Below are 22,967 nucleotides of genomic sequence, written 5' to 3'. Positions count from 1 at the left end.
AGAAAAACCTAATTATACAGAATAGAAACTAAACAAAAGAAAAAGTAACCTGGAGCAAACAGACATGAGATATTTACAATCCATGAAACAACAGGATACTATGATTGATTGATTGATTTGGATATTATGTTTTTAAAAGAACTATTCAAAAAAGAAAAATGAAGGTGGATGTGGTGACTCACATCTGTAACCCTAGCACTCTGGGAAGCCAAGGTGAGAGGATTGCTTGAGGTCAGGAGTTCAAGACCAGCCTAAGCAAGAGTGAGACCACATCTCTACTAAAAATAGAAAAATCAGCTACTCAGGAGGCTGAGGCAGGAGGCTTGAGCCCAGGAATTTGAGGTTGCAGTGAGCTACAATGACACCACTCTACCCGGGGTGATAGAGAGAGACTCTCAGGAAAAAAAAAAAGAACTTATAGAAATGAAAATGTTGATGCCAAAATAGACTGAAAGATAAATTGCAGAAATCTCCCAGAAAGAACAAAAAGATAAAGAGATGGAAAGAAAAAGAAGAAGAGAAAAAACTTAAATGGTCAGTCCAAGAGGTCCAATATCTGAATAACAAAATTCCAAAGAAAACAGAGGATTAAAATAATAATTGGCATAATCAGAAATCTTCCATCACTGCCAGATTTCCAGATTAAAACGGCCCAACAAGTACCCAGAAAAATGGACAAAAATAGACCCACAGAAAGGCACATCATAGTTAAGTTTCAGAACCTGTAGAACAATTGGAAATTCTAATAAACTTCTGACAAAGGGGGGAAAAATACAATAAATAAAAATCTGAACAGTTTAAGGTTTCTCAGTAGCAACACTAGGTATAAGATGATAAGAGCAATGTCTTCAAAGTGGTGAAGGAAATTTGTCTTCAAAGTGGTGAAGGAAAATTTCCAACTTAGAATTCTATTTTTAGCCAAACTATTAATCAAGAGTGAAGCTAGAATAATATTTTCAGAATGAAAAGTTTATAAACCTTTCCTATATATCCTTTCTCTGAAATCCACTAGAGGATGTCCACCAAAACAAGAAAATAGACCAAGAAAATGAAAGATATGAAATCCACTGAAGACTATAATCACCCATGTCTCCAGTGTTGTACCAGCTTTTTAATATGCTAAAACTACAAAAGTATGTGCTCCACTAAGACAAGGGAATAAATTGAGAAATATGAAAATATAAGAATGAAGAAATAGAAAATCCAACCCTGGAGAAAGGCCAAGGAAATCTCAAGGATGACAGCAAAGTCATCAGAAAGATAACAGTTCTGCAGCAGGTCTGGAGAGCAAAAAGCCCTAAAGAAGGAGAATCATGCTCTTCAGAAAAAATGTCTCCCCCCAAAAATCAGAACTCATAAATTACTTAATGTGATTGGTTATGTAGACAAACACACTGAAAGGCTATTGAAAGGTGTGCGAAAAATGAGCAAGAGATACCAAAGAAAGCCCCAAACACATGAAAAACAAACACAATTATTACCCTTAGGAAAAACAAAAAGAAATAGGGAGCACTACCCAAGGCAACTTAAAAAGTAAATAAATATTGCAAAATAAAAGAAATAAACAAAACTGCTCAGCTATGACTAATATTTGCATAAGCATAATCATGTAAATTCTAAATAACTAAAGTTAACAGAGTCAATAGGTAATGTCTACTTAGCTGGGCACAGTGGTTCACACCTGTAACCCCAGCACTCTGGGAGACCAAGGTGGGAGTATTGCTTGAGACCAAGAGCTTGAGACCAGACTGGGCAATATAGCAAGACCCCATCTCTTAAAAAAATAAATTGATAAAATAAAAGACTCAAAACACAACAGGATATTCTTGTTTCTCAGAAATAGAGGTTTGTGTTGTTGTTGTTGTTTTTGAGACAGAGTCTCACTCTGTTGCCCGGGCTAGAGTGCCGTGGCATCAGCCTAGCTCACAGCAACCTCACACTCCCGGGCTCAAGCAATCCTCCTGCCTCAGCCTCCCGGGTAGCTAGGACTACAGGCATGTGCCACCGTGCCCAGCTAATTATTTTCTATTTTTAGTTGTTTGGCTAATTTCTTTCTATTTATAGTAGAGACAGGGTCTTTTTTTTTTTTTTTTTTTTTTTTGAGACAGAGTCTCGCTTTGTTACCCAGGCTAGAGTGAGTGCCGTGGTGTCAGCCTAGCTCACAGCAACCTCAAACTCCTGGGCTCGAGTGATCCTTCTGCCTCAGCCTCCCGGGTAGCTGGGACTACAGGCATGCGCCACCATGCCCGGCTAATTTTTTTATATATATATCAGTTGGCCAATTAATTTCTTTCTATTTGTAGTAGAGACGGGGTCTCGCTCTTGCTCAGGCTGGTTTTGAACTCCTGACCTTGAGCAATCCGCCCGCCTCGGCCTCCCAAGAGCTAGGATTACAGGCGTGAGCCACAGCGCCCGGCCTAGAGACAGGGTCTTGCTCTTGCTCAGGCTGGTCTCGAACTCCTGAACTCAGTTTTCCCACCTTGGCCTCCCAGAGTGCTAGGATTACAGGCATGAGCCACCTCGCCTGGCCAGAAATAGAGGTATTTTTAAATGCCAGAAGAAATAACTGGAAGAGTTAAAAGCTGCTACAGAAGAGGACTGAGGAACATTAGGGCAAGGAACAGGTATATATTTCATTATAAGTCTTTTGGTAGTTTTAGACCAGACGTAAGTTCTTTTGCAATAATAAAAATTAATTTTAGAATAAATAAAAATATAAGCCTTTATAAAAATAAATAAAAATATAAGTGATGCTACAGCCAGACTTTTTTTTAAAAAAACAAGGTAAATCTAATGTATTGATATGGATAATATCCATGATATATCCATATGTTAAAAGAGTGAGCCACAAAAGAGTGTAAGTAATGTGACTATATTTATGTATCAGTGTTTGCTTTTTGTTAAAGGATCTATTTCTAAACACACATTTATGTATGCATAGAAAAAGTCTGAGATGGCCAGGCGCGGTGGCTCACACCTGTAATCCTAGCACTCTAGGAGGCCAAGGTGGGCGGATTGCTTGAGGTCAGGAGTTTGAAACCAGCCTGAGCAAGAGCAAGACCCCGTCTCTACTATAAATAGAAAGAAAATTAATTGGCCAACTAATATATATAGAAAAAATTAGCCGGACATGGTGGCACATGCCTGTAGTCCCAGCTACTCGGGAGGCTGAGGCAGAAGGATCGCTGAGCCCAGGAGTTTGAGGTTGCTGTGAGCCAGGCTGTCGCCATGGCACTCACTCTAGCCTGGGCAACAAAGCGAGACTCTGTCTCAAAAAAAAAAAAAAAAAAAAAAAAAGACAAGAAAATATCTGGGAGAATATAAACAATGGCTACCTTAGGGTATTAAGATCAGGATTCTTTTTCTTTTCATTTCAAAATACAATTACCTATTCCCCTATAAAGAGGTTTTACCACCTTTTGTGTTAAATTTTCCTTCTTTTTCTTTGAGACAGAGTCTCGCTTTGTTGCCCAGGCTAGAGTGAGTGCCATGGCGTCAGCCAAGCTCACAGCAACCTCAAACTCCTGGGCTCAAACAATCCTGCTGCCTCAGCTTCCCGAGTAGCTGGGACTACAAACATGTGCCACCATGCCCGGCTAATTTTTTCTATATATATTAGTTGGCCAATTAATTTCTTTCTATTTTTATAGTAGAGACGGGGGTCTCGCTCTTGCTCAGGCTGGTTTCAAACTCCTGACCTCGAGCAATCCTCCCACCTCGGCCTCCCAGAGTGCTGGGATTACAGGCGTGAGCCACCCCGCCTGGCCTTCTTTTTCTCATTTTAAGAAGAAAGGGCTCCTATATACAGACCTGCTTCCTGCCGCAGCAACCCCAAAGTATCAAGGATACGACAAGCTTCCAGTGAGCACTGGATCATTGCTTCTTTTTTCTTTCCTGAGTGAATGGCCTCAGCCACCAGTTGTTTTCCAGTTGAATCATCCACAGGTAATCTGCATTGGTTTGGTGGGAATTGTAGCATAGCATTAAGCTCCAATCCTCATGAAAACAACTAATATGCTAATAGTTGTGGGTTTTTTTAGATGGTTTTTCAATCTCTCAATTCATCTTGTTCTATCTTGCCAAGGTTGGACTTCAAATCTTTACCTTCCACCTCTTACTCATCCCACCTGACTCCCCAATAACATAAGTGTTACTAAGCTATCAAGGCCCAAATTTAGGAAGAGCCTAAAATTAAGACTAAAGTTACTCTTTGACTTGTTGTCTCTAACCATAAATTAAACCTGAAAATAGCCACTTTCCAGAAATGGACATTAATAAGAAAAGAACATACCTCACTCTGCAGAGCCAAGTGCTGTGTCCCTGTTCATCAAATTCATATTCTAATTCTTCTCCTGTAGGAGAAAAAAAACACAAAACAATTTTAATAGGATCTGAAAATCACTAGTTGATATGAGAAATGAGAACAATGGTTAAATAAGTTCCCGAACCACACTGAATAATAAATCTCAATGCATTTCACTTATCATTCCTAGGGATTATAATCTGATAATAAAATTAGAATGAGTTTGAAGCAGAGAAAAAAGCAAACTAAGATCAAAACAGTCAACTCTCCAACACAGCTTTGTTCACTATATAGTAGCTTTCATACTTTTTACAAGTTATAGACTTAAGTGGTTATTTTAACACAGTTGCCTAGTTTTAGAAGCATAAGTATTAAGTATAGAAAGCAGCCAGTTCATATATTATGTACATATATAAAATATATGCATATATAGACACATATATACACATAAATGTTCTCTCAGAGTATTTCTACTAAAACAATCCTCTGTAAAAACATTTTTTAAAATCATATAAAATCAAAATCCATGTTAGGAATTACAAAAGATCAGGTGAATCAGGAATAACGAATTACAGGAAGTTGGCTCAATTTCCCTACCACCAAAGCCCAGGATCTTTTGAGAAGAATGAGATGAGTCAGGAAAAAAATAGTTTCTTTTTTCCAAGATGAGAAGAAAGACTAAAAAGATTTTTGCGATTTTCTTTTCTTCTACGACTAAAATAATAAGGAATAATTTTAAAATAAACCTAAAGCAACTGACCACAAATGCAAGAACTGAACAAAGAGGACAGCAGATAAATACAGCATTTCTAAGTATAATGCTCTACCTGAAGCTCTAGAAAACAAGGATACATTTTACTGGCAGGGTCAGAATCTGTTTACATACCTTCTCGGTCAAAAAAACCTTGGAGAGCCTTTTTTGGATCCTTTATATAAAAGGCCTCCCTTTCTTGCTGAAACTCTAAGACAATGGGGTTCTCTTCAGCCTCATCCTCTACAGCATCTTCTCCTACAGGATATGGGAAAGAAAGGAAAGATAACCAGACATGAGAAGAGACTATGTGAATGACACCCACTATCCTTTCAGGCTGCATAAAGGTACAGTTATCTGTAATGAAAAGAAAAATACATATTTGGGGGAGGGGGTGAAGCGACCACAAAACCACCAGTATGAGCATCTTCAGGGTTTTCTAAATTGTATGACAAGTCAAAATTTGTTGTCATGGCATCTTAATATTTTTCCTCTATTACTATATTTTAAAAGCAAAATTACCTACCACATTTTGGAAAAAAAATCTGAGCTCCTCAGTCTCACATTCTCCTCCTCTCACACTCAGGTCTAATATTTTATCTCCAATATAATTTCCCAATACTTTTTGTATCATTTTTTTATATCATTACTTTTTATATATCATTATTTTTTATATCCTTTTTATATCATTTCCCAATACTTTTTATACCATTTATTTGATTGACTGTAGCTCCACCCCTCCAGTGATGATCATATAGCACAAGGTCAGTATTTAATAAATAAATATTTTTGCCATTAAATGGTAAAAAAATTATAAGTTAATTGTATGCTGAGGACGAGTTTTGAACAAGACAGTGCATTAAGAACAAGTTAAAGGCCGGGCGCGGTGGCTCACGCCTGTAATCCTAGCACTCTGGGAGGCCGAGGCGGGTGGATTGCTCAAGGTCAGGAGTTCAAAACCAGCCTGAACAAGAGCGAGACCCCGTCTCTACCATAAATAGAAAGAAAAAATTAATTGGCCAACTAATACATACAGAAAAAATTAGCCGGGCATGGTGGCGCATGCCTGTAGTCCCAGCTACTCGGGAGGCTGAGGCAGTAGGATCGCTTGAGCCCAGGAGTCTGAGGTTGCTGTGAGCTAGGCTGACGCCATGGCACTCACTCTAGCCTGGGCAACAAAGTGAGACTCTGTCTCAAAAAAAAAAAAAAAAAAAAAAAAAAAGAACAAGTTAAAAGAACTCCATAGTGATCATATTCAATTTTTTTACAACAGTAAGGTGCAAATTATGTTTTCCCTATCTCAAAGAGGCATGAAAAATTGTATGAAAAAAACATTCAAGGGCACCAGTAGTAATGAATTCAAAATATTAACCTATGTCAGCAATTTTAATTTCTTACCCATTCCCCAGGTGCAACCCATCTCATCATCTTGGCTACTAGTATTTCTGTTCCTTTCAGTAGCATCCATTTCCTCCTCTTCATCTGAGTCTTCTCCTAGCATCTTCTTCTCCAACATTTGTTGCTGCTTTCGCAATTCCTTCAACTGCGTCACCGTTAACTCGGATTCTGCCTCTCGGTCTTCCTCTGGTCCCTTAAAAACCAAGCAAAAAAAGTTCTTTCAGAGTTCAGGATTGTGGAAGTTACTTTCGGAAATACAGCAATGTATATACAGGTCTGGAGATGAGGGGCCAGATTGATTCCTCCACTTTTGTAATCGTTAACTGGGAGAATTTCCTTCCTCAACAAAAGCTTAAGAAGCTCAGGAGCGCAGCCCGGTGAGCTTCTGAGATTTCAAGTCTAGATTTTTCTACTTACCTGCAGGATGAAGAGCCGGGTGCTGCCTCCAAAACGAAGAACATACCCGACGTGGACCCGACAATAGGTGCGGGGTGGGATGCGAGTTTTGTTAAGAAAAGTGCCATGGGTGCTTCCCAGATCATAGAGGTAGAAGCCCGGCCCATGGCCCTCGCATTCTTTGTCTGGGCTGGACGCCCTGTGCTGCAGCACGGCATGGTAACGAGACACAGAAGGGTGCTCCAGGCACACGTCGCAGCTAGACAGCCTCCCGAAAAGGCAGTAACTCGTCCCTTTCAAGCTACGGGTGCCAAGGATGGTGCCGCCCTTCAGGGTCTCTAGGCTGTACGGGGCCGTGGTTGGGCCACCCCATGGCGGCTCTTGATAGGGGGGAGCCCGGGCCGGACCGCCAGAGGAAGAAGATGCTGTGGGGGGACGTGGCTGCTCCTCCTGTGGACTCCTGGTGTTCCCGCTATCCAGCAGAGGTGACGGGACGTCGGGCTCCCCAGAATCGGGGTCCCGCAGCACTGTGGGCCTTTCTTTCTTCACCTCTTCAGAGTCTGAGGGAATGGTAGCCGGAGTTTTATCCCGCACCACCGGAGGCACCGGCAGAGCTGGCTTCTTGAAGTCGTCACTGACTTCTTGCGGTGCCGCCGGCTCCGACTGTAGAGGAGTATCAGCCATCCTAACTCGGGTGCAGCCTCGAAATCTGTTCCTAGAAACCTTACCCTTCGGTCTGTTCGTTCCTCTCCCCGTCTCCCTTTTCCAAACTCTCAGTGACTCTTCTGGGTAGCAATGGTGGAGTTGCTCCTTCACGATCCAGAGCGCTGTGAAATGGTGCGCAACACGAGAAAGTCATAGTAAGATTAAAACAGAAAAAGGGTGTCGGGTCCCTGGGCAGAATGGGGACATCTTTAGAGGTTGCAACAGGATTGTAATGACTTCCTGTGGCATAGCCTGATTGAGAAGAAGCGCTTCCGGCAGTCTTGGACCACTAACCAGCAAACAGCGTTCCGGGCCTCACGCGACCCTTGCCTCAGGCCTCTTGGGGTCCGACAGCTGCCCAGCCCGCTTCTGCGACGCAGCAGTGCATAGTGGCACCACTTTGTGTCGATTCTGGTCCAGACCTTACCATCTTCCGGCTGCCCTGGACATCAGGCAACGTCAGGACCCTGTGATTGGCGCCTGCGTCTGCTGACCGTGACCGAAGACCGCCCCTGGAGGAATTTGGACATTCCTTAGGTTTGGTGCCTGTCCTTCGTTTGCCTTTCAATGAAATTAGGAAGAGGGAGATTTTTCTGTTATTTCCCTCATTCATTTATTCATTCCGAGACAAATTATTATTACTATTTTTTGAGACAGAGTCTCCCTCTGTTGCCCGGGCTAGAGTGCCGTGGCGTCAGCCTAGGTCACAGCAACCTCAAACTCCTGGGCTCAAGCGATCCTTCTGCCTCAGCCTCCTGAGTAGCTGAGACTACAGGCATGTGCCACTGTGCCCGGCTAATTTTTTTCTATATATTTTAGTTGGCCAATTAATTTTCTTTCTATTTTTAGTAGAGATGGGGTCTTGCTCTTGCTCTTGCTCAGGCTGGTCTGGAACTCCTGAGCTCAAACGATCTGCTTGCCTCTGCCTCCCAGAGTGCTAGGATTACAGGCATCAGCCACTGTGCCCCTGAGACAAATTATTGAGGCAACATAATTTAGTGCTTAAGAGTGTAGACCTTGGAGCTTGTCTTGACTTTTGCCCTCATCGTTTGTGACATTGAGCAAGACATTGAGCCTCAGCTCTCGCATCTGAAAAATGGGGATAGTAATAATATCTGCTTCATAGGGTTGTTAGGAGAATTGAATTAAACTGTAAAAGTGAAGCCTAGCATAGAGTAAGCATTCAATAAAATGGCAGATAATACTGTGTGCCAAGATCATGACCATAATGAGTAAATGGGAGAATAAAATTGATTAAGGGCTAGTTAAAATCCAAGGATAAATGCTGTGACAGAGACATGCTAAGTGCTGTGAGAATATAGAAAGGGAGATGTACTGGGGAAGTGACAAAAGGTGACTTAAGCTTACTTAAGAATGAATATCAGACTGCCAGGGATGTGGGAGTTGACAGGGCATTTCTGGCAGAGATCACAGCCTAAAGGGTCAACTGTGGAAATGCATGTTCTCAAGAAACTGAGTAGTATGATATTGTTAGAACTAAGGTGGTCATTTCTGCCAGGAACCCCCTACTTTGTGCTTCCACTACACTAGTTGTATATACCTCTAGAATGGCACTTATCACACACTTTCATGTTGAAATATTCTGTTTCTCTCCCTCACTTCAGGACAGGGATCTTGCATTATTGGTCTTTGTCTCCTCACATAGTGCCTGGCATTTAACAAATGTTTGTTGAACTTGAAGAGACATATGGGCAATGAATCTGCAAAGGCGAGTTGAACCCAGATTGTGCATTTTGTTGAATTGTAAGCCAAAGAATTCTGACTTTTCCCAAAAGCCCATGGGAAGCCATCAGACTTGATTTTTTTTTTTTTTTTTTTTTTGAGACAGAGTTTCACTTTGTTGCCCAGGCTAGAGTGAGTGCCGTGGCGTCAGCCTAGCTCACAGCAACCTCAAACTCCTGGGCTCAAGCAATCCTTCTGCCTCAGCCTCCCGAGTAGCTGGGACTACAGGCATGCGCCACCATGCCTGGCTAATTTTTTCTATATATATTAGTTGGCCAATTAATTTCTTTCTATTTATAGTAGAGACGGGGTCTCGCTCTTGCTCAGGCTGGTTTCGGACTCCTGACCTCAAGCAATCCGCCCGCCTTGGCCTCCCAGAGTGCTAGGATTACAGGCGTGAGCCACCACGCCCAGCCCAGACTTGATTTTTAAAAAGAATAAGCTCCAGGAAGCAGGGCAAAAAAATTAAAAATGAAATAAAATTAAAAAATTTTAAAATAAAGAGTAAGTCTAGCAGCAGTATGGAGAATAGATTGGATACAAAGAGAGATTGGAGGAAGGAATACCAATTAGAAAGTGGCAGAAATCTTTGATTCTTTTGTACATATGTCAGAAGTTTAAAGCATAAGACCATTTAGATTAGTGGTTCATAAATTTTTCTACTAAGACTATGCCTGAGATAGAGAATACAAACTACTTCCTACTATCTTTAACTCTACTCCCTTTTCTAGTATTCATCTGGCACAGATATGTCAAGATAACCTGAGAAATACACTTCATATTTACATCATGCCTTGAAAATTATTCGGGATTGAGCATGATGGTAATGAGTTGGTGAGGTGAGATGGAAAACACAGATACTAGAGCCCCAGATAGTATGGAAGCTATTAGTCTACCCAAATTCTACCTTGTGGCTCAGTCCAGTAAGAATCGTCATAGTGTGACAATAACAATCATCTAACAGTTATATTTCTCTTAATTTCTTTAGGGAGAACATCTTTGGTCCTACATTTTTGCCGATACTGACATTTTCCTAAGTGATCTTAAATAGCCTGCTTTTTACTTAAACAACTGGCTATACTTCATATTTTTCACTGCAAAAGCCTATAACCTACAGTTGCCAGATATTTAAACACATTACTTTTAGGATATCGTCTACATTTAACCTGAGATCTCTTCTTCCAAAATGTTGAGATACTGGGGAGAAATACCAATATCATCAAGCCAGACCAACAGAAGTTCCTTTGATTTGCTTCCACGGGAGTTCCGTCTGGTGGAAGTCCATGACCCACCCCTGCACCAACCCTCAGCCAACAAGCCCAAGCCCCCTACCATGTTGGACATCCCCTCAGAGCCGTGCAGCCTCACCATCCATACCATTCAGTTGATTCAGCACAACCGACGTCTTCGCAACCTTATTGCCACAGCTCAGGCCCAGAATCAGCAGCAGACAGAAGGTGTAAAGACTGAAGAGAGTGAACCTCTCCCTTCCTGCCCTGGGTCACCTCCTCTCCCTGATGACCTCCTACCTTTAGATTGTAAGAATGCTAATGCACTGTTCCAGATCCGGCACAGTGACCCAGAGAGTGACTTTTATCGGTAAGGCAAGGCTTTGCTATATCTTACTTTTCTCAAGTAATCTTCCCAACAACCCTGTTAAGACTGTAACAGCATTTCCATATCCACATGAGAGAACTAAGGATAAGAGTAATTGACTTGGCCACAGTTTCTCAGGTAATTAGTGGGAAGTCTAAGTTTTGAACCCCAATCTTCATAATCCAGAGTCTGTATTTTTATTTTTTTATTTTTTGTTGAGACAGTCTCACTATGTTACCTAGGCTGGTTTCAAACACTTGACCTCAAGTGATCCTCCCGCCTCAGCCTCCCAAAGTGCTTGGATTACTGGTATGAGCCACTGTACCTGGCACAGAGTCTGTATTTTTAAATTTTCTAATGCAACAAATATTTATTGAATACCTACTATGGGGTAAGCACTTTACTAGGAGCAAGAACATACACTGGCATGTTAAAAAGGGCATGGCCTCATAGATCTTAGAGTTTTATCTCTCTTTATTGTAAAATTTATACTATGAGTTTAGTTCAGTATCTTCAAATTGGAATTCATAGGCTTATTCTGGTATTATTAGGAGTCCACAAGTCTATTCAAAAATTTTTAAATTGTATAGTTTCATTTTGGTAACAGTTTAAGAAATATAAAAATGTTCTTGCTCCTTGCTACTCAATATCTGGTCCAAGACCAACAGCATCAACATCGCCTGGAAGCTTGTTAGAAATGCAGAGTCTCAGGCCTCATCCAGGCCTACTGAATCAGAATGTGCATTTTAACAAGACCTCTAGGAGATTCATAAGTGAATTTAAGTTTCAGAAGCCCTGCTCTGGATCCTCTGAATGACTGCCTCATAACCTAGTGCTACTATTGTATTTAATGCCAAATAATTACTTTTTTTCCTTTTCATTTTCCTTTTCATTTGTCAAATCTACAGAAAAGTTTAAATAATCATATAATGAACTTCCAAATACTCTTCACCTGTACTCACCATGATTAACATTTTGCCACATTTACTTTATTACATATGTATGCGTATATACACACACATACACACAAATATATAAACATATATATATTAATACATACTTAAATAGACACAGTTTTTTGGCCAAATATTTTAAAGTGGCAGACATTGCAATATTTCACCCCTAAATTCCTTAGCATGTATATCCTAAGAATAAGGAAATTATCCTACATAAGCACAATACCATTATCATAACAAAGTAAATGAATACTAATTAAATGTCACTTAATAAGTCTATATTCATATTCTCTAATTGTCCCCAAAATATCTTTTATAAATGGATTTTTCCCCCATCTAGAATCTAACAAAGATTCATGCATTGCATCTGGTTGTTCTGCCTCTTTAGTGACTTTGCAAGTTCAAGTCACTTGTATTATAGGATGTCCCACTTACTGAATTAACTTATTTCCTCAGGATTAGAGTCAGATTAAATATGTTCAGGGCTGGATGCAGTGACTCATGCCTGTAATCCCAGTGCTTTGGGAACCTGAGATAGGAGAATTGCTCAAGGCCAAGAGTTGGAGACCAGCCTGGGCAACATAGCAAGACTTGGTCTCTACAAAAAATAAAAAATTATTCACGTGTGGTGGCATAGACCTGTAGTCCCACCTACTCAGAAGGCTGAGGCAGGAGGATTGCTTGAGCCCAGGAGTTGGAGGTTACAGTGAGCTATGAACACACCTCTGCACTCCATCCTGGGTGACAGAGCAAGACCCTGTCTCTAAAGAAATAATAAAAAAATATGTTTGGTAAGAATACTACAGAAGTAATATTGTAAATCATTTATTATATCTCCCTACTGATGATAATAGTTACTATTTTAGTGGCCCTAAACTAATGAGAAAGGAACAAAACAAGACTAAATATGTAAGGGTTGCAGTTGGGCCAGATGATGGTCAGGTGATGTTAAGGTACATTATATAATTGAAGGTTCTGAAATCATTGGAATAGTGAAAAGGGGAGGGACAGCTGTTATTAAATGCATAGCACATGCCAGTATGGATACATCCAACTCAAAAAACTTGCTCAATCAATGCCATATTCACATTTTGAGGGCAATTTCATTTTCAATAATATTGTTCACCATATTAAATTGATACTAGTTATAATTTCATAGTTTTGAGTCAAATTTCTATTGTTAGCAAGAGCTATAATCATCAAAAGTTTAGGCCTAGTTTGATACATATTTAAGAAACTGTAGGCTGGGCATGGTGGCTCACGCCTGTAATCCTAGAACTCTTGGAGGCTGAGGTGGGCGGATTGCTCAAGGTCAGGAGTTCAAAACCAGCTTGAGCAAGAGCAAGACCACTTGTCTACTAAAAATAGAAAGAAATTAATTGGCCAACTAAAAACATATATATAAAAAATTAGCTGGGCATGGTGGTACATGCCTGTAGTCCCAGCTACTTGGGAGGCTGGGGCAGAAGGATTGCTTGAGCCCAGAAGTTGAGGTTGCTGTGAGCTAGGCTGACGCCACAGCACTCATTCTAGTCAGGGCAACAGAGTGAGACTCTGTCTCAAAAAAAAAAAAAAAGTGTATAACAAAAATAATTTGCATCAGCTATGAAAGTGCCAAAAAATTATTTTCCTTTGAAAGAGGTCCAAATATTACTCTAGTAAAGCGATATTGGTTTAACTCTGTTAGGTGTTTCTGAGGCCTTTTATCCTTTGGCCCAGAGAGACTGACCATGGAAATAATGAGAAAAATATTAAATGAAAAGTTATTTAGCAATTGGTTGTCTTATTTTCAAACTATTATGTGACTTGCAGTAATAGCTACTGAACATATAATAGTTAAGTGGGTAGATAGCCCCTCAGGCACTTTTGTACGGTACATGGTGACACATGCCAAATATGAACCCAGGAAATATGATTTTCTGTGCTATGTTTTATTTTTTTATCTATAAAATAAATTCCTTTGACCAGGGGAGACAGAAGCCAGATAGGAAATTTCAGGAGACAAGTAAATTATTAAAAGGTTATTGAAAGTTATTTTAGGAGATCAGACAGCTTTTTGAAGTTTTTTTTCTTGGAAAGATGAAGATTTTAGCATTAGCGATTTAGGGGCAAAAAAATGGTGTATTATGAAGAATATAGGATCCTAAGTCAGAAGGGTCCATTGCTTACTTCCACTGCTTACTAATAATAGCTACACAACTTTTGGCAAGTCAGCCCCTCTGAACCTCAATTTCCTCTCCTAGAATATAGGAATATTAATAACATGAACCCTACCCATTTTATAGCATAGGATAGGATGAAAATGCTTTGTAAGCTATATATGTTTTAAATTGCTTTCATAAATTGAGTTGCCTTCCCAGTTTTTTGTTTGTTTTTTCACATTGACTGCCACTCTAGAAAAAAATTTTTTTGCCTTGGGGCCAGTGTTTTATTAGGAAAGTATAATAAAAACTTTGAAAACAAAATCCTTTTTAATTTAATGAAATATTTGTTATTTTTTATCATTTTCTGTGTGTGAGTTATATGCAACCTGAAAAATAGTTCTCGTGACTTCCAAGAAGAGATGTGTAAGTTACATACACTTCACGAGGCCCCGGGCTCAAAACTAGCATGAGTTAAATACAACTCACATGGCAGTTAATGTGTTAAACCTATTTTGGGGGTGTTTTTTTTTAAATTTTATTTCAAGAAAATATGAAAGTAAAAACATTTTGGTTGCATTTTATATCTTTGCCTCTCCCTAGCAAGGGTTAGAGGTATGCCCTTCCCCTCCACAATGCTTACCACATCCCTCAGATGTGGGTCTACCCCCCCAACCCCCAAATCCCTGGTGAATACCACCACCATTTAAGCACCATAGTGTTAGTCAGTACCAATTTGATGGCGAGTACATGTGGAGCCCATTTTTCTGATCTTGTGTCACCTCACTTTGGATAATGGGCTTAAGCTTAATCCAGGATAATATAAGTGGTGCTAGCTCACTGTCATTTCTTATAATTGAGTAATATTCCATTGTAAACGTATACCAAGTTTTAATAATCGACTCATGAATTGACGGGCACTTGGGTTGTTCCACATTGTTGCATTAGTGAATTGTGCTGCCATAAACATTCGGGTGCAGATGTCTTTATAATAGAATGTCTTATGCTCTTTTGGGTAGATGCCTAATAATGCTATTGCTGGATCAAATGGTATTTCTATTTCTAGCTCTTTGAGGTACCTCCAAATTCTTTTCCACAAAGGTTACACTAATTTGCAGTCCCACCAGCAGTGTAAAAGTGTTCCTGTCTCTCCACATCCTCGCCAGCATTTGGTGTTTGGGGATTTTTTTGATACAGGCCAATCTCACTGGGGTTAGGTGATATCTCATTGTGGTTTTGATTTGTATTTCTCTAATGATTAGAGATGTTGAGCATTTTTTTATGTTTGCAGGCCATTATTCTGTCGTCTTTGCTAAAGTTTCTGTTCATTTCCGTTCCCCATTTCTTGATGGGGTTGTTTGATTTTTTCTTGTTAATTCTTTTGAGTTCTAGATAGATTCTTGTTATCAGACCTTTAGCGGAAGTGTAGAGAGCAAATATTTTCTCGCATTCTGTAGGTTGTCTGTTTGCTCTAATGATAGTTTCCTTGGCTGTGCAGAAAGTTTTTTAATTTGATTAGATCCATTTGTTTATTTTTGTTGCTGCGGTGATTGCTTTGGGGGTCTTCTTCAAGAATTCTTTGCCTAGGCCAATGTCTTTTTTTTTTCTTTTACTTTCTTTCTTTTTTTATTTATTTATTTTTTTTTATTCTCCGCATAGGTCACTTTCCAGAATAGGCCAATGTCTGAAAGGGTTTTCCCAACATCTTCTTCTAGGATTCTTAAGGTTTCATGCCTTAGGTTTAAGTCTGTTATCCATCTTGAGTGAATTTTTGTGAGAGCCTTCCCAGTTTTAAAAAATGGTCCTTTGTAGGTATGTAAGAATCTCCTGATTGGAACTGTGAATTTTTCAAAGTCCAGATATCACCCAGCATGTGTGGAAACTATGTTTTGGTGAAATAACTAAGGCATCATTGAGAAGTGTCTGAGCTATACTATTAAACTTAATCCTAAAAGTGACCAAAATTGAGCAATTGCTAGAAGGAAACCTCCTTTTCACTAGATACCCTTTGTATTGCTAATTATAGACAAGTATTGCCTGTTCAAACACTGGGAGTTGCTGAGACATGCCCTGATAGCAGCAGCATGAAACTGAGCTGTCTAACCTGATAGAATTTCCCTGGAAAGCAGGGCCAGTAGTTTGACTGGACTGTAAAACTCCTGGGGAGACAGAACAGTTGGTCACCCCTTTGAAAGAGCACTAATAATACTACCATGTCTTCCACTTTCAGTGGGAAAGGGGAACCTGTGACTGAACTCAGCTGGCACTCCTGTCGACAGCTCCTCTACCAGGCAGTAGCCACAATCCTGGCCCATGCAGGCTTTGAGTGTGCTAATGAAAGTGTCCTGGAGACCCTAACTGATGTGGCACATGAGTATTGCCTTAAGTTCACCAAGTTGCTGCGCTTTGCTGTGGATCGGGAGGCCCGGCTGGGACAGACTCCTTTCCCTGATGTTATGGAACAGGTATTCCATGAAGTGGGTATTGGCAGCGTGCTCTCCCTCCAGAAGTTCTGGCAGCACCGCATCAAGGACTATCACAGTTACATGCTACAGGTGAGGTGATCCTGTAGAGAAGTGCAAATAGATATCTATCCAATCTAGGGGTGTTCATCAGAATCCCACAACACTTGCTCTAGAGTGCAGAGCACAGGGTCTTGGAACCAAGTGAACTTAACATCCTTTTCTTATGGCCCTAGCTGTGGTCCTGGCCAGACACAAAGGACCTCCTTTAGTCAGTGAATAGCCCCAATAATTAATAATTCCTCTGAAAAAAATTATACACAGGTATATGGAATCTGAGAGATGCAGTTAGTATGCTTTTATTCAACAAGTATTTATTAAGTGCCTATCGTGAGTTAGGCACTGTGGAATACAGCAGTTAACAAGACAGGTTCCTTAAGCTTACATTCTTGTTGGGGGGAAACAAAAACAAGTAAACAAATAATGATCAAAACAATTTCAGGAGCCAGTACAGTAGTGCGTGTGCCTATAAACCCTGCTACTTGAGAGACTGAGGCAGGATTGCCTGAGCCCAGGAGTTGAAGGCCAGCCTGGGCAACATAGCAAGACCCTGTCTCTAAAAAACAAACAAACCAATTTCAGATAATGTTAAGTGCTATGAAAACCCAAACAGAGTTAGGTGATATTGCCTGTAGAATTGTGAGTAGGATACCATTTTTGGTTAGAACCAGTAATATCTAATCTCTTCAACCCTTGTGGCCTTGACCAAGTCATTTGTTCACTGTTTCAGTTTCCCCAAATCTAGAATGTTAGGAATTTTTTAACACCCAATCAAAAAAAGTATTTGCTAAATGATTCAGATTTTCCACACCATTCATTATCCACCTGGGGTACACATGTCAACTGTTATTTTACACAAATATGTAATCTTTTGTCCCAGGTCTATCTTTAACACAATCTAACTTGACTTTTCACCTTTCTATAACTTTTAATTAATAACACACACATTCTCTGCCAAACACATTTTCTTTATGTCTCTATCACTCATAAATGCAAACTCAATACCTTAAACCAATCTCTTTCATTGGTAGTGGATGTATTAAAACTTGTCTGTTACTCATATTCTGTTGGCTTTCCCATGGGATAGTGTAAGCTGACTATCCAACATTTAATACATCCTTATAAAATTGACTCTTGCTTGCCAGCAGATTAGTAAGCAACTCTCTGAGGAATATGAAAGGATTGTCAATCCTGAAAAGGCCACAGAGGACACTAAACCTGTGAAGATCAAGGAGGAACCTGTGAGCGACATCACCTTCCCTGTCAGTGAGGAACTGGAGGCCGACCTTGCTTCTGGAGACCAGTCACTGCCCATGGGAGTCCTTGGGGCTCAGAGTGAGCGCTTCCCATCTAACCTGGAGGTTGAAGCTTCGCCACAGGCTTCAAGTAAGAGAAATAAACTTTGATTCTGGGAGATCTACTGATCTCCGTACTTTCTGCTTTTTGGAATCAAACTCTGGAGGTAGGAAAACAAAAGTGAGAGTGGGCAGAATGGGAAGTCCTAAAACAAACACGGCTTCATTGATCTAGAGATACCAGCATTCTTCTCTAATTTGTGAAGAAAGCACTAGCACAGCTTTATAGGCCTTCTTTAAAATAATCACTTGTTAAGATACAGATGCGATATATGGTGTCCTGTTGATTACCAACGTTGATTTCAGCTGACCCAGCTGGTTGGACAGATATCCCCGTCTTCCTTTAGTATTCTATATTTGTGCTTCCTGATGTTTTTACTTAATTGGATAAGACAGCTGCCAAATAGATGGAGGAGTGTTAATTGCTCAAGGATATATGAATAGTTGGACTTCCTTGCTAGAGTATGCCAACAAATCAGAGATGAAAGAGATTAAAATAGGGCTTCTGAGTTAGAGGCAGCTGGCATACTCTTCTGTGATTACCTTAGGAACCAGACATCTGACTCGTTACTTGAGTCAGGCTGCAGATTAGTCTGAGCACTCAGTTGTTTAGAAATATAAATTGTCATTTCATCAATGCACAGATAACTCAAATAGCAAATCTTTAAATGTGGTCTAAATGGAATTAGGCCATACTTTTAAAAGTGTTGGGCGGGAATCCTTTCACCATGGAACAGCAGAACAGCATTGCTAGAATACTTAGAGCGATGGGAGGGCCACCGAGAAATTGTTGCAGACTTTTCAGTGGAGATCACACAAGGAACTGCTATCAGCATTATGTAGTGTTCATTAACTTTCATAATGAGATAGGACCAGAGATCCAAACAAAAGGCAGGAAAACAAGACAGCCCCAAAGAAGAAGGAAGGAAGCACAAACTAAACAACTGAACAAGACCCATGGTTGTGCCTGCTTTGGGGCTGTGGGACAGGCAATCTTTCTACTTGCACAGTTTTACTTCCCTGGTTTAGGGGAAATGGGGGTGAGTGAGGCAAGGGAAAGAAAGGTGGAAGAATTGGAAGGGAAGATATTCAGAGTTGGTAATTCTTTGATGTTAACTTTTTAAAGCAGAGAATAACAACCATATTCTCCAGCCTAGTATAAACTCAGTGAAAACTGAGTTCAAAGAACACTAGTGAGGTCTGAGTGGTATATTTACTCTACTCTGTCCTACACTTAGCTTACTACCAGGTGTATGTTCTTTCCTCTATTTCTAGGTGCAGAGGTAAATGCTTCTCCTCTTTGGAATCTCACCCATGTGAAAATGGAGCCTCAAGAGAGCGAAGAAGGCAACGTCTCTGGGCATGGTGTGCTGGGCAGTGATGTCTTCGAGGAGCCCATGTCAGGCATGAGTGAAGCCGGGATCCCTCAGAGCCCTGATGACTCAGACAGCAGCTATGGTTCCCACTCCACTGATAGCCTCATGGGGTCCTCCCCTGTTTTCAACCAGCGCTGCAAGAAGAGGATGAGGAAGATATAAAAAGAAAAAAGGAAGATATGTGTCCAGATCTACTATAGAAAACCTTGATATATTAGAATTTGTTACCATAAACAGTGATTTGATTCTTATTCTTAACTACAGTGGACTTTCCTAATTTCAGAGGAGCTGGACTTAACCAGACAAGGTTGCATTTTACTTTTGCATCCAGTTTTTATAGTTTTCCATAACAACCAAGCCACTGTTCACAGATGAAACATGATGCTGGCATGGTAATCAGGAGACCAAAGCATTATCCCCGACTATTGTCTTTTCTGTAACTAGACACATTACTTAGCTTCTCTACAGTCATTTCTCTTGTACCACTGAGAATCAGACCTCTTTGACCAACCTTGCAGAGATGTGAAGATTGGATGTTTGCTCAACTTCAAAACTGTGTTTGAATAGACTTATAAGTAAGTATATGCTGATATCAGATGTTTTTTTCATTTAACTTGATTCATTTTTGGTTCAAGTCATTGGGAATCCAGTACTAATACCTAATAGGAAATAGCTAAATACAACCCAGCTTATCTGTCAGTCACCTTCTTTAAACTCTCTTGGCTGCTCCTGAAGTCTCATAAAATCAGGTCCTGTGGTGACCACAGCCTTTATGCTTATTCAGACAGCCCTCTCCTATCTCATCCACATATTTTTTCTTTCTTCTCTAGATTTATTCCATGTATCCTCGGCCTTTTTGCTTTTATTATTTCTGCTGACTTTCAGACTTCTAAATATTTTCACCATGTACAGTTTTTAAATTGTTTCTTCCATTTTCTCCTTTGGGAATAAAGCAAACAGGTCCTATCCAAAGACAGGCTTGTACTTATTTCACTTGTTGTATCTGTTTGGTCATCAGAGGACAGCAGTCCATTCCTCTGCCAGAGTTCTACACTGCTTCTGTTACTGAATAGGCAATCTTTCAAAGGATAGCAATACACACCTTTCGACTCTACGTCATGTCCTGAACAACATTACTGTTGTTATTCATCCATCCCATTATCACCTTGCTTGGCATCTGATAGTCTGAAGCAGTATTTAATTAAGTAAATAATGTAGCAATGTAGTGATTAGGAGTAATTAGCAGATATGTACTTCATGGCTTGGTAATGGATGCCAGCATGTTAAACTGCTAAAATTTGGTTTTCTGATGCAGAATACAAGGCTTATAAACTTTAGAATATTCCTTTAATAGAAACCAAAATACAGCACAGCTTTAATCAGCACATTATTGAGGGCCTTAAGTGTCCCAGGCATTGAGAATAAAGATGGAATATGACAGCAATAAAATGAGGTTATTTAACTATTAAAAAGTATGTTCAGAGTTTTGCATTGTAAATGGTTTCCTCTTAAAGGCTCAAATTTTTAGACCAGTGGTTCCCACTAAGTATAGAATACTGAAATTAATATCTCACAGTAATTTTATTGCTTTAGAATGTTAAATTTGAGAACAGTCACCAGATGGTCAAGATTAAGGGTACTTTGATAAGGCAAGTCATGTGAGTATGGTACCTGAGATTCACTTGGTCTGGAATTATAAGCTGTCTGAGTTGAAGCAGTGGTTCTCAAACAAGTATGCCCCAAAATCACATGAAGGGCTTACTAAAACGGATTGTTGGGCCTTACCCCCAGAGTTTCTGATTCAGTACGTTTTGAGAGTTACATTTAACAATTTTCCAGGTGACGTGACTGATGATTCTGGTTCAGAGACCACACTCTGAGAATCACTAAGTTGGAGTATAGACTAGGGCAGAGATAAAATTCCTTGAGAGAAATGTACTATGTTTTAAGATACTGTAAAGAATGTGGAAGCAGGGCAAACCCTTATACTGGCTGTTATGTGTGGAATGTGCACCAGACCCTAATCCATGGCCTCTGAGTAAATCACTAAGGAGGCTTTGCATTAAGTTTAAAGTACAATACAAAGGGGGCCTGGCTCTGTACTTGGTCACTAGGTATGTGTACATGGGAAACTTTAGTAAACATCACTTTCTTACTGAGACAAGTTTGGACATCTGGCTTTAAGCCTTTCTGTTGAACAAAAGTGAATCTATTTATGACTATATAATTTTCTAATTTGAAATCATGATAGGCAGGCTTACAACAAAGTTAAAATTAAAAACTCTTCATCCAAGTCACCAATGAAACAGGAATTCTTATTCATTAATCATGGTTTGCCCACTTTCTTCAGCAAACTGAGTGTCCTATAACGAGCTATCCAGTGTGAGGCAGACTTCATACCAACGTTGACTGGTTGCCAAGGAGACATCACTGCCACTTTGGACAAGTTCATGTCTCCCCTCTTCCTTTCTGCTAAACAAGGAACTTACACTAAAGAGTTGAGGGCAAGATGCTGGGAAGTAGAGGCAATAGATCTAGCCTAATAAAAGATTTGAAGCGGTCACCAAGAGACTAAGTTCTCTCTCTCTATTGCGTCCATCAGTAGCAAAAGTATTCGAGTTCAAATAATAAAACTTGAAGTCTTAGGCTTGAAGGGATATCAGCTTCCAAGAACAGTCAATATATCCATTCCTGCATAAATACAAGGGAAAGGCCAAAGAAGAATCAGCATCTACCTGCCACATCCAAAGGTCTTCTATCCCTGACTTCATCTTAGTCATGAGATGTCTCTAATAAGACAAACTGCTATTCTGAAGAAAATTCTCCTTTATAAAGTAGCCCCCAGTCAGAGGTGAGGATAGTAGTTCCTTTACATGGTGTTCCAAAATTTTGAACTTCTAAGAACAAGTGAAGTGTCCTAAAGTCTCCTATTTGTCGTTTCTCTTCCAATACTGTGCCATTGATTCTTGCATAAAATTCTGGAATGCTGGCTCTTCCTGGCTTTCCTCTGTAACTGGAAGGAAAAAAGAAGGGCAATTCTTTTAAAACTCCCTCTCATTAGAAAAGCAGATTAGAGCTCTTGGTACCCATCCATCAGGAACAGTACTTTATTTCTAAGAAACGGCTCCTTCCAATAAGGAAATTTCTCCCAGGAGTATGCTCTATTTATCATGTTGTCCAAAATGTATGATATCAGGTCCAAGGGGCGCGGGCTGGGGCCGGGACACATTCTCCGCTCTGACCGCCACCCTCCCAGCCCAGAGAAGACCCCGATCCCCCTACGCCCACGTGAGGAGCGGCCCGGCAAGGGCGCAGGAGCCGGTGGCCACTTCACCCAAAGTTGCAGGCACCAAGCCCCTGCAGTGGGCTGGGGCAGTGCGACGCACGGCAGCGGGAGAAGGACTGTCCTTGGTAACCCGCTCCAGGAGACAGGAGGTGTTGGAGACTTGGATTCCCCTTGGTGGAAGAAAGCTGTGAGAAAAAACTGTGAAGGAATCTGAACGACCTCCAGAAAAAAAGTTAAATAGAAGTGGTAAGGCTCGGGTTGGGATCAAGATGGCAGATGAGCCGGGCGCCGGGCGCGGTGGCTCACGCCTGTAATCCTAGCTCTCTGGGAGGCCGAGGCGGGTGGATTGCTCGAGGTCAGGAGTTCGAAACCAGCCTGAGCAAGAACGAGACCCCATCTCTACTATAAATAGAAAGAAATTAATTGGCCAACTAATACA

General features: G+C 40.4%; 3 protein-coding genes across 5 annotated transcripts in view; 1 reads left to right on the top strand and 2 right to left on the bottom strand.

Annotated features, from left to right (window-relative positions):
• The window catches only part of SLC4A1AP (solute carrier family 4 member 1 adaptor protein), a 29,731-nt gene extending 21,981 nt beyond the window's left edge, over positions 1–7,750 (bottom strand). For both annotated transcript variants that reach the window (XM_012788290.3, XM_076000635.1), the window contains exons 1-5: positions 6,870–7,750; positions 6,453–6,645; positions 5,190–5,312; positions 4,292–4,352; positions 3,811–3,950 (exon numbers count right to left, since the gene is read on the bottom strand). In XM_012788290.3, coding sequence (XP_012643744.1) covers positions 3,811–3,950; positions 4,292–4,352; positions 5,190–5,312; positions 6,453–6,645; positions 6,870–7,532 — 1,180 coding nt within the window. In that variant the 5' untranslated portion in view covers positions 7,533–7,750. The remainder of the gene's footprint in view (positions 1–3,810; positions 3,951–4,291; positions 4,353–5,189; positions 5,313–6,452; positions 6,646–6,869) is intronic.
• A 66-nt stretch (positions 7,751–7,816) lies between these two features.
• SUPT7L (SPT7 like, STAGA complex subunit gamma) lies at positions 7,817–19,830 on the top strand. 2 transcript variants are annotated; one of them, XM_012788299.3, is made up of 5 exons: positions 7,817–8,090; positions 10,285–10,895; positions 16,220–16,544; positions 17,657–17,897; positions 19,142–19,830. In XM_012788299.3, the coding sequence occupies exons 2-5, from the start codon at positions 10,483–10,485 to the stop codon at positions 19,402–19,404; spliced, it is 1,242 nt and encodes a 413-aa protein (XP_012643753.1). In that variant the 5' UTR covers positions 7,817–8,090; positions 10,285–10,482; the 3' UTR covers positions 19,405–19,830. The 2 variants fall into 2 exon arrangements, with proteins under 2 accessions (XP_012643753.1, XP_012643754.1); XM_012788300.3 differs by having other exon boundaries at positions 7,819–8,090; positions 17,660–17,897.
• GPN1 (GPN-loop GTPase 1) overlaps positions 16,795–22,967 on the bottom strand; it is a 33,403-nt gene continuing 27,230 nt past the window's right edge. The window contains exon 14 of the mRNA XM_012788301.3: positions 16,795–22,255. Coding sequence (XP_012643755.1) covers positions 22,170–22,255 — 86 coding nt within the window. The 3' untranslated portion in view covers positions 16,795–22,169. The remainder of the gene's footprint in view (positions 22,256–22,967) is intronic.

This window comes from Microcebus murinus, chromosome 3 (assembly GCF_040939455.1).
Source record: "Microcebus murinus isolate Inina chromosome 3, M.murinus_Inina_mat1.0, whole genome shotgun sequence".
Classification (NCBI taxonomy): domain Eukaryota; kingdom Metazoa; phylum Chordata; class Mammalia; order Primates; family Cheirogaleidae; genus Microcebus; species Microcebus murinus.
The sequence above is the reverse complement of the archived record's forward strand: the minus strand, read 5'-3'. Positions and strand labels throughout refer to the sequence as shown.